This window comes from Electrona antarctica (genome assembly GCF_951216825.1).
Source record: "Electrona antarctica genome assembly, chromosome: 10".
NCBI lineage: Eukaryota > Metazoa > Chordata > Actinopteri > Myctophiformes > Myctophidae > Electrona > Electrona antarctica.
Genome location: NC_136791.1, coordinates 2,661,467 through 2,678,225, shown reverse-complemented (window position 1 = coordinate 2,678,225; position 16,759 = coordinate 2,661,467). Strand labels below are relative to the sequence as shown.

Genomic DNA, 16,759 nt, shown 5'->3' with positions numbered 1-16,759 from the left:
TACTTTAGGCACACAGGCTGGTTCCGTCTCCGCTGTGGACCGGATCTGCACACTACAAAGTGAATTCATTTTCAGTCCAACACAACAGACACAACAAAGTGAAACATGACTGATGTGGCAAGGACGCCAATCAGTGTGTTTTAAAAAAGTGACATGGTCCAATCAAAGTAATTTAAAGGCGGGATTTATTCTGTCATCGGGATGAGGGCGAGAAAAGCGATTTGACAGGTTGTCGGCTAACTAGCCTGCCAACAAGGGACATTCTTCTATCCTACTAGTCATTTTTTAGTTAATTAGTTTGGTTTAAGGACTTAGTTATGATGGCATCTACCCCAGATGAGAGTGACAAGGAAAAGGTAAGTCATGTTAGCTTTTAAAAAAAAGTAACACTACTTGCAGGTTAGCAGCTTTTTGGCACAACATAGCAAATGCCACAGCCATAGATAGCACTATAGCTAATGTGATGCTAAGTAATGTGAACTTGTTTGTCTCACTATCTGTTTCTGTATCCGTTACATGTTGAGTTGTACACTTGAAAATCCTCAGTGTTCATTGAACTTTCTAGGTGTTATCTGGTTCCATTTGTACACTCTCAGGCTTCAGATGGATGATTGGGTCTATATTTGGTTCCATTTGTACTGTCAGAGTTAATAAACACTAAATTGTATTGTGTATAACATGGCTATAGCATTCTTTGCATGCAGAAATAGAACAATGGATAAAGTCCTTTTTAGGGTCGATTTATCATAACCCAGCCTAAGCCAACAACACATGAAGTAGCTTATTTTCTATTGTACTCTGACAATGAAATAAAGGTCTTATTATCCACATCCTCTATTCCACATCCTCTATTCCTCAACCCTTACCAATACACCAGGTGCAAATTTGCATTTGGCATTTGGCACACAAAATGTTAAACTATTAAGTACAGACAGAGAACATACAATTAATTGTTACGAAGTTGCTCAGTCTTTAGAAGATATATGTACAACTAGTTAGTTATTGTCTGCACCAAGTTTATACTATTTTCTGACAATGTCTGTTTCTGCTCTGTGTCTGTGGACCTAAACAATGATCTGTGTCTGTGGACCTAACCATAGTATGTTCCTCCTTAGACACGCTCTGTGTCTGTGGACCTAAACAATGATCTGTGTCTGTGGACCTAACCATAGTATGTTCCTCCTTAGACACGCTCTGTGTCTGTGGACCTAAACAATGATCTGTGTCTGTGGACCTAACTAACCATAGTATGTTCCTCCTTAGACACGCTCTGTGTCTGTGGACCTAAACAATGATGCGTCTCTGCTCATCGACATTCCTGATGCACTCTGTGAAAGAGACAAAGTCAAGTTTACTGTCCATACAAAGGTAAAAACTAAACTCGGCTACAGTAGACATTCAAACAAAATACAATAATGGCCCCTAATCCTGAAAGCTTGTCTTTGTTGCTCTGTGTTTCCCCTACAATTATTGTACGTACATGCCCTGGCTAACAACAATCCCTGCCAAGCAAACACAATCTGTTTCTCACCATCTGGGATATTAAAACCGTATAACCTACCCATTAATTAGCAAATCTATAATCATTACATGATGTGACCCTAGTATCTAGATATAAACTCCCATTTTTATATTAAATTGCATAAAAAAAATAGTCTATAGACATACAGTACAATGGATGGTATGATGCCTTCTGGGCCTGGAAGAAATTGTAGGGGAAACACTGTGTAACTGTATCACGTGAATACATGTTGCATACCTGTACCTGGCACATAGTTGCCATTTAACCAAATGTCCTACACAGACCACGCTGAGCTCTTTCCAGAAGCCCGATTTCTCTGTTCCGAGACAGCATGAAGATTTTATCTGGCTACATGACACTCTGGTTGAAACCGAGGACTATGCTGGCTTAATAGTGAGTCAACATACAGTATCGCCATATTTATATCTTTACTGTCAGGAGTTCTGTTTGACTGTCAGGCCGTTTTGATGCATAGGATATTTCCGCCTAGAATCCATATAACCACTTTAAACCTGGCGTCCCACTTTTGGTCATGTCTTTACTTTATAGGCAACATTTTTCAAAAATGGCAGCTCTACAATCCCACAACATCCACCACTGTGGCATATTGGGAGGCAGTGTGAGCTTGTAGATCAGCTGTTTCCACTATTTTTTTTTAACCCATTTTGACCTGAGATCGGATTCTAAAAATGTCTTCTACATCCTGACAGTTTTCTGAAAAGGCTATGTTTCTATGTCAGTCGTTCGATTTTTCAAAAATATTTTTCAATAGCTAAAGCATAACATAATGCTAACACCAAAAGGGGTTCTCGCCCCAAAATGGGTTAAATGAGGCTTATGTGGTTAATGAGAAATAAAACGTGTATTCAGTCATGTACATTTTTCCTTTCATTACGTCTCATTTAAAAGAAAATATATATATATATACTATCCTGCATTTATAGATTCCCCCAGCCCCTCCAAAGCCTGACTTTGAGAGTCCAAGGGAGAAGATGCACAAGTTGGGTGAAGGTGAAGCCACGATGACCAAGGAGGAGTACACCAAGATGAAGCAAGAGCTGGAGGCGTGAGTGGGGAATGAAATGAAATGAAATGATTACTATATTTACCCAGGGTATCTGGGCTAAGCTCAAGAACTTGTTTCCAGCCAGGCCCTGCTCATAGAGCATTTCATCGTAGTGGTTCAATGCCTTGTTCAAGGGCACTTCAGCGGTGGTAATTTTAACGTGTCGGACCGCTGATTCGAACTGGCGACCTTCCGGTATCAAGACCGCAAGAGACACCAATTAAGCGTCAGTCAAGTTCATTCACACACTGTTGTACAACAGTACGCTAATATTACACTTGATTTTTTTTTGAAGAAATAAAACTTAACAAAAGGCATCAAGTTTTTCACTTGAAACCAACTATTCGTTTTTTTTTTTTAAATCAATTATAAATTAGGCTTTAGTGCAACATCATTATTTCCTTTTCTGAAAAAAACGTCCATTTTACCATAAAGGCCAGGTTGATGCCAGTCCACACCACAACTATAATGACAATAGTGGTTGAAGAATACATGGTAGTTCTAGTGCTTGATGTTGATGGCCCTTAAATGTTATTCCTGGGGAAAAAAAACGACTTCCTTTTTTATTAGTGAACATGTGCTGTTTGTTTTTCCACGTCTTTTAGCGAATATCTGGCGGTGTTCAAGAAGACTGTGCAAGTTCACGAAGTCTTCCTTCAGAGACTGTCCTCTCACCCGGTTTTAAGCAAGGACAGAAACTTCCAGATCTTCTTGGAATACGACCAGGATGTGAGTACCTTGTAAACCATAATGCTGATTTCCTTTCCTGGGCTGTCGGTTGGAGAGGAAGTATAGTGTACAGCAGACTTGTGACACATGGGCTACATCCTGCTGAGGTCAGCGTTAATTCCTATCTGCTCTCCGTCAGCAGTGAAGCACTGCTGTTGATTTGCAGCAGCCAGCTTAGTGTTAGACCTTTTGATTCATTATTGAGTGGTGTAAACCACTCCTACAACTGGCTTTGTTAGTTTACGTGTCTGTCTGTCTGTTTGTCTGTCTGTCTGTCTGTTCGTACCAAAAAATGAGCATGGTTGCTATGGTCACCCAGTTCACACGGGTGTGATTTCATTACGTCAGACATTACGTCAGACCACAGCTGATCAGTCTATATAAGACCTTACACCACTCAGTTCACACGGGTGTGATTTTATTAATAATGAGACGACAATTGACAGAATGCAGTGCTAGATTTTATCTTTCTGCTTTAATCTCGATAGTGACAGAGAGAGGGGGGGGATGACATGCATTTAAATGCCTGCTGGGGTTGGATTTGAACCCAGGCCAGAACTATAGCCTTATTTAAGTGGTATATTATGCACTCTTGTCTCTTACCAGGTGATCCAGTGTTGGGAAATAATGTATGTAGAATGGTTTCAAGGGATATTTCACTTTCAAATAAATGTAACATTAAAAAAAAAAGATATATCGAATAAATGAAAATGGCAGTGGAAAAATCACGCCCCTCTCACGCATTATAATGTCCTTCTAAGGTCCCCTGATTTTTCCATTCCTTTTTTAAATTTATTTTTCAGTATCTATATAATTGAAATTGAAATATCCCTTTCAAGCATTTTACATTTGCATTTAAGTAATTTGGGTGGACTTTCCTGGGTGCTTAAAATCGATACATATATTGGTTTGAAATCAGGAAGCCAGTATTTCATATAGGCCTAGAAGATTTAAAAAAAAAAGGCTGCACACTCGTGTGTTTGGACCTCGGAAGGTCTCCCTCAGGGAACGAAGAAGACCTTCCGAGGTCGAAACCTTGGTTTCCTTTTTTAACCTATTTTGGGCGGGAACCCCTTTTGGTGTTAGCATTATGTTATGCTTTAGCTATTGAAAAATAGCAGATCTACAAGCTGCGCGCTACGAGCTTGTAGGTCTGCTATTTTTGAAAAATCAAAGAACGACTGCCATAGAAACATAGCTTTTTCAGAAAACTGTCAGGATGTAGAAGACATTTTTAGATCTGATCTCAGGTCAAAATGGGCTAAATGTTTGCATCACACTGGTCTGCGCCCTTCTCCTGTTTGTCAGCCAGTATTTCATACACAAACTTGGGTTAATTTATGAAGCTTATAAATGGACAAATTAAGTTGCACATGGGGGCGGCGGTGGCTCAGGGGTAGAGTGCCTGGATGGTAACCGTAAGGTTGCCAGTTCGAACCCGGGCTCCCCCAGAGTTAGTGTCGAAGTGTCCTTGAGCAAGACACTGAACCCCTAATTGCTCCCGATGTGCTAGTTGGTGCCTTGCATGGTTTCCGCTGCCATCGGTGTATGAATGTGTGTATGAATGGGTGAATGTAATGCACAATCTATGTAAAGTGCCTTGGATAAAGGCGCTATATAAATGCACCATTTACCATTTACATGATATACAGGGTTCCCATACATCCTGCCAAACCAGGAATATTTTGATGCACCTTTCCAGTTGTGAAACGGTCATGGAAAATGGGACTTTCTACAATAAGACATAAACTTGTATTGTGTATTGGCTGCTGCTACCTGGATATTGAATCAATAATTTGGCCTTGAAAGTTGTGATGTCACTGAAACATAAATAATCTATTTAGTGTATGTTCAGCAGTGACGAGTACCAAATGCAGGGTAGATATATCATTTGGGGTGTAACATTCTTTGGAAGCCCTCCCACTCGTTGGCGGCTGAGTTATTTTGCAAGAGAATATCAGCATTTATGGTTCAGTGCCTAACAAAAGATCAGTATCGATAGCTCATAGCACAGGCAACTTTACTGCAATATAATATCAGCATTGATGGCTCAGCACAAGTAAGATTTGTAACAAAAATATCAGCATTAGTGGCTTATATGGTGACATTTTGTTTGAGACTGTCACATTTTATCTCGTTTTTGCAGTGGGGGTGGAAATGTTATTTTTGGATTATGTTGAACAATCGTGGTTTATCCTGAGAGCCCAATTCCCAGTATTCAACCCGGCAAGTAATCTTCTCATTGGATTTGGGAAAATTCATTCTTGGTTTTCCTCAAAATGTGTCACTGTAGCTCACTGTGCGAAGGAAGAATGCCAAGGAGATGTTTGGAGGTTTCTTCAAGAACATGGTGAAGAGCGCTGATGAGGTCATCATCTCAGGGATAAAGGTGAGTCCTCTGCATGATCTGACTACGTGGGTGAACACATCAGATAACATGACACATCATATCTGACTACGTGGGTGAACACATCGGACAGCACATGACACATCATATCTGACTACGTGGGTGAACACATCGGACAGCACATGACACATCATATCTGACCACGTGGGTGAAGGTGAACACATCAGACAACATGACACATCATATCTGACTACGTGGGTGAAGGTGAACACATCAGACAACATGACACATCATATCTGACTACGTGGGTGAAGGTGAACACATCTGACAACATGACACATCATATCTGACTACGTGGGTGAACACATCGGACAACATGACACATCATATCTGACTACGTGGGTGAAGGTGAACACATCTGACAACATGACACATCATATCTGACTACGTGGGTGAAGGTGAACACATCTGACAACATGACACATCATATCTGACTACGTGGGTGAACACATCTGACAACATGACACATCATATCTGACTACGTGGGTGAAGGTGAACACATCTGACAACATGACACATCATATCTGACTACGTGGGTGAAGGTGAACACATCAGACAACATGACACATCATATCTGACTACGTGGGTGAAGGTGAACACACCAGACAACATGACACATCATATCTGACTACGTGGGTGAAGGTGAACACATCAGACAACATGACACATCATATCTGACTACGTGGGTGAAGGTGAACACATCTGACAACATGACACATCATATCTGACTACGTGGGTGAAGGTGAACACATCTGACAACATGACACATCATATCTGACTACGTGGGTGAAGGTGAACACATCTGACAACATGACACATCATATCTGACTACGTGGGTGAAGGTGAACACATCAGACAACATGACACATCATATCTGACTACGTGGGTGAAGGTGAACACATCTGACAACATGACACATCATATCTGACTACGTGGGTGAAGGTGAACACATCTGACAACATGACACATCATATCTGACTACGTGGGTGAAGGTGAACACATCTGACAACATGACACATCATATCTGACTACGTGGGTGAAGGTGAACACATCTGACAACATGACACATCATATCTGACTACGTGGGTGAAGGTGAACACATCTGACAACATGACACATCATATCTGACTACGTGGGTGAACACATCGGACAGCACATGACACATCATATCTGACTACGTGGGTGAACACATCGGACAGCACATGACACATCATATCTGACTACGTGGGTGAAGGTGAACACATCAGACAACATGACACATCATATCTGACTACGTGGGTGAAGGTGAACACAGACAACATGACACATCATATCTGACTACGTGGGTGAACACATCGGACAGCACATGACACATCATATCTGACTACGTGGGTGAAGGTGAACACATCGGACAGCACATGACACATCATATCTGACTACGTGGGTGAACACATCGGACAGCACATGACACATCATATCTGACTACGTGGGTGAAGGTGAACACATCAGACAACATGACACATCATATCTGACTACGTGGGTGAAGGTGAACACATCAGACAACATGACACATCATATCTGACTACGTGGGTGAAGGTGAACACAGACAACATGACACATCATATCTGACTACGTGGGTGAAGGTGAACACATCAGACAACATGACACATCATATCTGACTACGTGGGTGAAGGTGAACACATCAGACAACATGACACATCATATCTGACTACGTGGGTGAAGGTGAACACATCTGACAACATGACACATCATATCTGACTACGTGGGTGAAGGTGAACACATCAGACAACATGACACATCATATCTGACTACGTGGGTGAAGGTGAACACATCAGACAACATGACACATCATATCTGACTACGTGGGTGAAGGTGAACACATCTGACAACATGACACATCATATCTGACTACGTGGGTGAAGGTGAACACATCAGACACACATGACACATCATATCTGACTACGTGGGTGAACACATCGGACAGCACATGACACATCATATCTGACTACGTGGGTGAACACATCGGACAACATGACACATCATATCTGACTACGTGGGTGAAGGTGAACACATCTGACAACATGACACATCATATCTGACTACGTGGGTGAAGGTGAACACATCTGACAACATGACACATCATATCTGACTACGTGGGTGAACACATCGGACAACATGACACATCATATCTGACTACGTGGGTGAAGGTGAACACATCAGACAACATGACACATCATATCTGACTACGTGGGTGAAGGTGAACACATCTGACAACATGACACATCATATCTGACTACGTGGGTGAAGGTGAACACATCAGACAACATGACACATCATATCTGACTACGTGGGTGAAGGTGAACACATCTGACAACATGACACATCATATCTGACTACGTGGGTGAACACATCGGACAACATGACACATCATATCTGACTACGTGGGTGAAGGTGAACACATCTGACAACATGACACATCATATCTGACTACGTGGGTGAACACATCAGACAACATGACACATCATATCTGACTACGTGGGTGAAGGTGAACACATCAGACAACATGACACATCATATCTGACTACGTGGGTGAACACATCAGCCAGCACATGACACATCATATCTGACTACGTGGGTGAAGGTGAACACATCAGACAACATGACACATCATATCTGACTACGTGGGTGAAGGTGAACACATCTGACAACATGACACATCATATCTGACTACGTGGGTGAAGGTGAACACATCAGACACACATGACACATCATATCTGACTACGTGGGTGAACACATCGGACAGCACATGACACATCATATCTGACTACGTGGGTGAACACATCGGACAACATGACACATCATATCTGACTACGTGGGTGAAGGTGAACACATCTGACAACATGACACATCATATCTGACTACGTGGGTGAAGGTGAACACATCTGACAACATGACACATATCTGACTACGTGGGTGAACACATCGGACAACATGACACATCATATCTGACTACGTGGGTGAAGGTGAACACATCAGACAACATGACACATCATATCTGACTACGTGGGTGAAGGTGAACACATCTGACAACATGACACATCATATCTGACTACGTGGGTGAAGGTGAACACATCAGACAACATGACACATCATATCTGACTACGTGGGTGAAGGTGAACACATCTGACAACATGACACATCATATCTGACTACGTGGGTGAACACATCGGACAACATGACACATCATATCTGACTACGTGGGTGAAGGTGAACACATCTGACAACATGACACATCATATCTGACTACGTGGGTGAACACATCAGACAACATGACACATCATATCTGACTACGTGGGTGAAGGTGAACACATCTGACAACATGACACATCATATCTGACTACGTGGGTGAACACATCGGACAACATGACACATCATATCTGACTACGTGGGTGAACACATCAGACAACATGACACATCATATCTGACTACGTGGGTGAAGGTGAACACATCAGACACACATGACACATCATATCTGACTACGTGGGTGAACACATCGGACAGCACATGACACATCATATCTGACTACGTGGGTGAACACATCGGACAACATGACACATCATATCTGACTACGTGGGTGAAGGTGAACACATCTGACAACATGACACATCATATCTGACTACGTGGGTGAACACATCGGACAACATGACACATCATATCTGACTACGTGGGTGAAGGTGAACACATCAGACAACATGACACATCATATCTGACTACGTGGGTGAAGGTGAACACATCTGACAACATGACACATCATATCTGACTACGTGGGTGAAGGTGAACACATCAGACAACATGACACATCATATCTGACTACGTGGGTGAACACATCCGACAACATGACACATCATATCTGACTACGTGGGTGAAGGTGAACACATCTGACAACATGACACATCATATCTGACTACGTGGGTGAAGGTGAACACATCTGACAACATGACACATCATATCTGACTACGTGGGTGAAGGTGAACACATCTGACAACATGACACATCATATCTGACTACGTGGGTGAAGGTGAACACATCTGACAACATGACACATCATATCTGACTACGTGGGTGAACACATCCGACAACATGACACATCATATCTGACTACGTGGGTGAACACATCAGACAACATGACACATCATATCTGACTACGTGGGTGAAGGTGAACACATCTGACAACATGACACATCATATCTGACTACGTGGGTGAAGGTGAACACATCAGACAACACATGACGCTGTCCAAAAACCCTTCATTTTCATGAAATGGAAAAAGAGGGGGTGGGGAAAACTTTCCCCAGTGGATCTAATGCAGTTATGACATAATCATAAACTAATACTTTTCATTGGTTAAAGGGAAACTTTGATACTTTGATATCGACCTTTCTGTCTTTATCCTAGCAACAAACTCTCGCAAGATTTGAGAGGATTCCGGAAGAGTCTGCAATGTGATGGATGACACATAGGGGGCTCTGGCCCCATATTTAACGCTTTGTGTGCCCTCACAACACAAAAAACCAGGGTGCCCACTTTTTACATTCATTTTTTTGACTTATTCTTTTTTTAATATAAAAACCAAAAAAAATGTTTTTTTTTTTTTTGCAAAGAAGTCCACAGGGCACTGCATACAGGACGTTTCCCAGGACGTCTGTGGACGTCTTGGGCACACAACCTAAGATACTAATATGTGAATATTATAACGTGAAATGAATGGACATTAAAAGTGAAATACAATTTGTGTTCCAATGCTTAATAATATAATTTTCCATAACCGTCATAGACTCTTGGTTGATGGGGGGGCTGATTTAGGAAATGGGAATCATGACATTTTGCCATATAATGCTCATCCACATGACGTTGTCAGTGTTGTCAGCCTGGGAGTAGCCTCGGTCCCAGGCTTACTGGGAGTAGCCTCGGTCCCAGGCTTACTGGGAGTAGCCTCGGTCCCAGGCTTACTGGGAGTAGCCTCGGTCCCAGGCTTACTGGGAGTAGCCTCGGTCCCAGGCTTACTGGGCCTGGGACCGAGGAGGAGCAAACTATGCCTACTTAGGACTGGAGAGTCGAGACCATTTGTAGGATTTGTAGTCTATTGTGGCTCTAGTGGCTCCAATGAAGTTTGTGCATCTTCATAATATAGACAATCTTTAACTGGGCTCACTTACTTCCTGGACTACATGTTGTCTCAGTAAAACAGCCCTCCCCCTATCCATAAGGAGGGGCAGTAAACCAAAGCATTATGGGAATTGTAGTCCAGGAAGGAAGTGAGCCCAGTGTCCATGACATTAGTAAATAAAACGTCTGGGTTTCCGAGGCTATGACACTGGAGACGCTGGGCTCACTGCTAAAATCTAAAATATCTAAAACCACATATTACACACATAAAGACCGCCAGGAAAGTGTTCTAAATCTTCTAAACGCAACATATATTGTTTTTGCAAAAAGGGTGAAGTGTCCCTTTAAGCTCTTTGAACCTGGTGTCCCTATTTTGGGCATGTTGTAGTTGAAATTAGTCCAAAATGGCAAAACATTTAAAATAAAAGGCAGATCTACAAGCTCACAACACATTGCATCATGACTTTGAAAATTAACTGTATACGAGTATAAGATGGGGCTTAATTGGTTAAATATTTGTAAAAACCACAGACAGTTTTTCACACGATGACTATATTCATATATAAATGGTCAATAGCCAGTTGTTTAGATACGGGTTTGTTTTGTTTTGTTTTCTAGGAAGTTGACGACTTCTTTGAACAGGAGAAGACATTTCTGCTTGATTATTACAGCAAGATAAAGGATTCTACTGCCAAAGCCGAGAAGATGACCCGTTCACACAAAAGTAATGAAGGGAACACCCAGTGACTGATGGTTCATGGGTGTGAATGCATGTCTGTTCTATTTACTGCTTTATTGATCATTTACCTCCTAATTACAGATGTTGCTGATGATTACATTCACATCTCTGCCACAGTCAACACTCTAGCTGCTGACGATAGTACAGCACTTAAAAAGTGAGTTATTTTGTGTCTTGCGAGCTTCACAGCTTCTAAGATTATTTGCGGTGGTGACAAACCAAGATTGGCCATGGATTTTAGTTAATTGCAGGCATGTGGATAGCTTGTATACTATTCCTGTGATCATTGCATCACTTGAAAACAAGGCAGGTGCGCTGACAGGGAGGTATATGCGGTGCACTGACAGGGAGGTATATGCGGTGCACTGACAGGGAGGTATATGCAGTGCACTGACAGGGAGGTATATGCGGTGCGCTGACAGGGAGGTATATGCGGTGCACTGACAGGGAGGTATATGCAGTGCACTGACAGGGAGGTATATGCGGTGCACTGACAGGGAGGTATATGCGGTGCACTGACAGGGAGGTATATGCGGTGCACTGACAGGGAGGTATATGCGGTGCACTGACAGGGAGGTATATGCGGCGCATCTGAGCAGCCGACGACCTCGCATCTTGACAAGCGTGCCGTTCCAGTTTGCAAGCCACGGTGGACTGAATAGTTTTATCGCCTTTTTCAAAATGTAACATGGTTTAAATGTTGTAACGTACGCATTTAGGCTAGCTAACGTTAGCGGGTAATGTAATGTTTAAACAGACTTACTATCTGCAACCTGCAAGTGGTTGCATTTCACTTAGACCCAGTTAATATACCCACGTAGACATAGGGTAGATTTAGGGTAGATTTTGCACTCAATTTTGTTTTTGTTTTTTTCTCCAGGCACTTGGAGAAGTTGGCAGACTTGTTTGAGAAGCTCAGGGTAAGGGGAAGATCATCTGCCAACAAAATGAGGCAAACGTTGATACCTTTTTTGTTCTCTCCACATGCACTATACAATCTGATTCCACAGTATGTGCTTAACATGTCCCGCAGAAAGTGGAGGGTAGAGTGGCATCTGACCAGGAGCTCAAGCTCACAGAGCTGCTAAGATACTACATGAGAGACATCCAGGCAGCCAAGGTGAGACATGTTTATCTTCTTTTATAATGGAGACGGGAGGATGACAGGTGGCTTTATGAACCACTTTAAACTTGGCTTCCCTATTTTGGACATGACGGGTGACAATTTGTACAATTTGACCGATTTTGGAAATTAAGCTCAACACGTCGCAAGCTTGTAGATCAGCTATTTTCGTCACGACAGAGTATACTCTGGATCAGGCTTGTGGTGGTCTAAGAGTTCGATTCTACAAATGCCTTCTAAATGCTGACAGTTTTCAGTCGTTCTCAAACATTTTCATCTCAAGGACCCCCAGAATTATCTGTATTTGGCCACGGACCCCCATCTGAAAATATGCACCTTTCCAAACATATAGTTACAAAGTGCTTTACAGACAGGTTAAAAAAACTAACATATGTTTGTTCAACATGTCTGTTAGGACCTTTTGTACAGGCGAGCCCGGGCCCTAGCTGACTACGAGAACTCGAACAAGGCTTTGGATAAGGCACGGCTGAAGAGCAAGGACATTCCCCAGGCAGAGGAACATCAGCAGCATTGCTTGAAGAAGTTTGACAAGCTGTCAGAGTCTGGGAAGAAAGGTGTGTTGTGTCCTGTCCTATATACACAACATGCTTTCCATAAGATGTATGACCTAACCTGGGATTCGCTCCTGGGTCTCCTGCTGAGCTAAGACTATGACCTACGTACCTGGGATTCGCTCCTGGGTCTCCTGCTGAGCTAAGACGGAAGGCCCATTTGGGAAGGGGGGATATTGAGCATTATCATGGAACACAATTTAGGCATTTAGCAGACGCTCTTAATCCAGAGCGACTTACATTAAGCAAGAACAAAAAGCATGGGAATACATCACATATATAAAAAGCATTTATCAAGAAACATGCGTAAGCTAAGAACGTAACTAGAACATATCTATATATAATGACACTATACATATATATTATACTATGCTGTACTGTTATTGTGCCGTCTACATGACATGCTATAAGTCTGTTTCAAATGCTATCTAAGTCTAAGAAGTGCTGTCTAAGGGGGGTAGGGTAAGTGCTATGGGCCATGGTGGAGTCTGAAAAGGTGGGTTTTCAAACTACGGTGGAAGATCGGGAGTGATGCTGCAGTTCTGATTGCAACGGGAAGTGCATTCCACAGTTTTGGGGCCAGAAGGGAGAAGAGTTTGGGACGTGTGGAGCGTTGTCCCGGCGTTTTTAGTGAGGGTACTTCCAGCTTCCCTGCGTTGGCTGATCTGAGTGCGTGGGAACACCTCTTGTCAACTAAATGTCTCGATAGCAGAGCAACCTACAAACGCCTAGTTGTTCGTTATTGTATTATTAACATGCATGTCATACAGGGTCAACAAATGTTATTCGGACATTTTATCACAATATTTCTGCTTCAGAACTCACCAGTTTCAAGGGCAGACGAGTGATGGCCTTCCGGAAGAACCTCATAGAGATGGCTGAGCTAGAGATAAAGCATGCCAAGGTGAGCGCAGTGAAATCTGTTGGCTACATGATGTATTTGTACTACAAGAAATGTTTAATGTGAGGAGTGATATAACTGAGGTAGAACATCTTTGTCTCTACAGAACAATGTGACTCTTCTGCAGGGATCCATCGACCTGCTCAAGGGTATCTGACCCGTTTCCAGCTGCTCATGTCCCACCTTCAAAAAGTGGCTGGACTTCTGCGAAGGGAATCGTTGCATCTCCTGGACTTTGCCTGAACCCAAATCCAATCCTATCCTGCTAAACCCAGGGTCAGATGCCACTTTACAAACTTTGCATAAGAGCAAGTGTCATGTTAGCAGTCTGTCTCCATGTTTACAAATGTCCTGTCCCCAGAATCCCTGTTCTGTTCTGTCCATGATCCATGGAATTACCAGTCTCCAGAGACTGAGGCTGACGTCACCCTAAGATCTTCCATATTTTTGCATCCTGAATATTATATTTTTACTATGATGAATATTCTTGCTTCCTTGTTTTCATTATAATAGAGATGGTGGAATTTTTTGCCTTGCGATGTTTTGCCTGCATAAAGGCACACACTAACACTTTGCTTCCAATCCTCACATACACTTTAAACACAGATTGGTAGCATTGAGCCTATTCTGGCTTTTATTTAAAACATACATTACCATTTTCTGGGTATAGAGAAAGAGAATGTGTAGTTTGTTTCTAATTGCTTATCCACGCTAACCTTTTTTCTTATGATTCTTCACTTAATGCATAAAGCTGTGGATTTTCTTTTTTTGCTTTGCAAATCAATGGAGGTAGTGGGACCGTTTCACTCAGACACTTTATATAGTGTAAAAGGGTGTGGGACTAGTGCCTGGAAAAAGTGTCTTCATGCTGTACATTCCTGGGCTCTGAGATTAGCACAGTACCGAAGCCAGAGTTCTCTAAACCATTCCTGGGCTCTGAGATTAGCGCCGTACCGAAGCCAGAGTTCTCTAAACCACTAGAAAAGTGCTGATCAGTGATTAAGAAGACATGTGAAATCCCACTGTGTCCAAAAATAGCTCTGCGGTGCCTCAGGAATGGACACTTGGATCGCCCTCGCATACCTTCCTATCCCTCGCATACCTTCCAGTCGGTAATAACTGGGTCCAGATCTCACCGCTGTCAGGGATGCACACACAAGATTACTGCATATGCAATACTACATGTAGGCAAATCAGTCTCTTTACTCAGGCAGTTAGCTGAGATAGCTGATTAGTGTTGGCAATCGATTTTGAGTGTTGAAGCCTGGGGAGGTGTGAAGAGAATCTGTGATCCATGCACTTGTATCACCCACATTAGAGCAGGTGCTTATGAGGAAGGTAAGCAGCTATCGGTTCATTAGCTACATTATTTGAACGGCTAACACATTTATGTGAGGAGTCTGCATTTCCTCAGAGCATTTCATTCCTTTTATTGTTTTAGTTGCTCAGGGTTGTACTATCTGCCTGCAGCTGAGATAACTGCATTCACTTCCTCTCATTTTGAGCAACACTTCCCATCCACCCATTCCTCGTCATTAGATGTGTTCATCACCACGTTGACTTACATTTGCTTTTGTCTCTTTTGGATCTGCAATATATATAGCTGTGAAAACTCACTTTTCCCCCTAGTTTTTTTTTTTTTTTAATAATCAAATTAAATAATTTGTTACTTTCGACAAAATGCACTAAAATGAAAACTACTTTCCAATCATTCCAACCTCAGTGGAGCCCTAAAGTGTATTAAGAGTTTTTGATAATTGAATGTATTTCTAATGGATTCCAACAGTGTGAATTACTTCATATGTTTTACTTACAGAACATCAGCATTTTATAAATTTGTAATGACTAAATAAATCCTACTTTCCCAAATTTGTACTTAAAGTCTATTGTTGGGGGGGGGGGGGGGGGGGGGGTCTGAAGAACACCATATGCACTTTAATAGTTATAGTGCTTTTTTACTTGCAAGGTAGGGCAAGTATCCCCATTGAGAATGCATCCGTAGTAAAGCCACTAGATGGTGGTGTGTATTTCTACTGGCAATCCTAGCTCTGCTGGCTTGTGAGCTGAGGTCGTTGCCAAGTCCACGTGTAAAGGCAACATCGCCCTACAATGAGCGCTGCTGCTGCTGGACACGCAGTCATACACAAGTACTTATGTCCACTAAATCTTACTGTGTCCAGAGTTCTGATTTGGGTGAATGTCATTATTAGCATATCGGGGCAAGCTAACACAAAATAATGTCAGTGTGCTCATGGGAATAAACCCCAATGAAATGTACCCACATAATGCAGCTTAGTGAGCATCACCTAGCAACCCTGCCTAAATAAACAAATGATTCAGCAGTGAAAGCCTACTGACAAAGTTTGTGTTAAACAAACTTGAGAAGATTTTGATTCTCCAGTTCAACTGGAGAATCAATCCTTCAAAACCTTCTCAAGTAGGCCTATAGTTCTTCCACAGGGTCTATAACATTTGACTTGCAAGTGCATAGGCTAGTTGATCCAAAGACCAAATCACTTGTATGCCAATATATA

At 42.2% G+C, this 16,759-nt stretch overlaps 1 protein-coding gene across 1 annotated transcript; it reads left to right on the top strand.

Moving 5' to 3' along the window:
• Positions 1-138: 138 nt before the first annotated feature.
• Positions 139-14,703, top strand: snx5 (sorting nexin 5). Its single transcript, XM_079512036.1, has 13 exons — positions 139-356; positions 1,264-1,368; positions 1,805-1,915; positions 2,467-2,588; positions 3,194-3,317; positions 5,611-5,706; positions 11,509-11,614; positions 11,711-11,786; positions 12,510-12,549; positions 12,663-12,749; positions 13,168-13,327; positions 14,143-14,228; positions 14,332-14,703. The coding sequence occupies exons 1-13, from the start codon at positions 318-320 to the stop codon at positions 14,380-14,382; spliced, it is 1,203 nt and encodes a 400-aa protein (XP_079368162.1). The 5' UTR covers positions 139-317; the 3' UTR covers positions 14,383-14,703.
• Positions 14,704-16,759: the final 2,056 nt, after the last annotated feature.

What these genes read in the sequence shown, in the direction of transcription:
- snx5 (XM_079512036.1), top strand. Translation starts at nt 318, where the DNA reads ATGATGGCATCTACCCCAGATGAGAGTGACAAGGAAAAG. An exon ending in AGTTTACTGTCCATACAAAG is followed by an intron (nt 1,369 to 1,804) that starts GTAAAAACTAAA and finishes TGTCCTACACAG; the next exon opens with ACCACGCTGAGCTCTTTCCA. An exon ending in TAGAGATAAAGCATGCCAAG is followed by an intron (nt 14,229 to 14,331) that starts GTGAGCGCAGTG and finishes TTGTCTCTACAG; the next exon opens with AACAATGTGACTCTTCTGCA.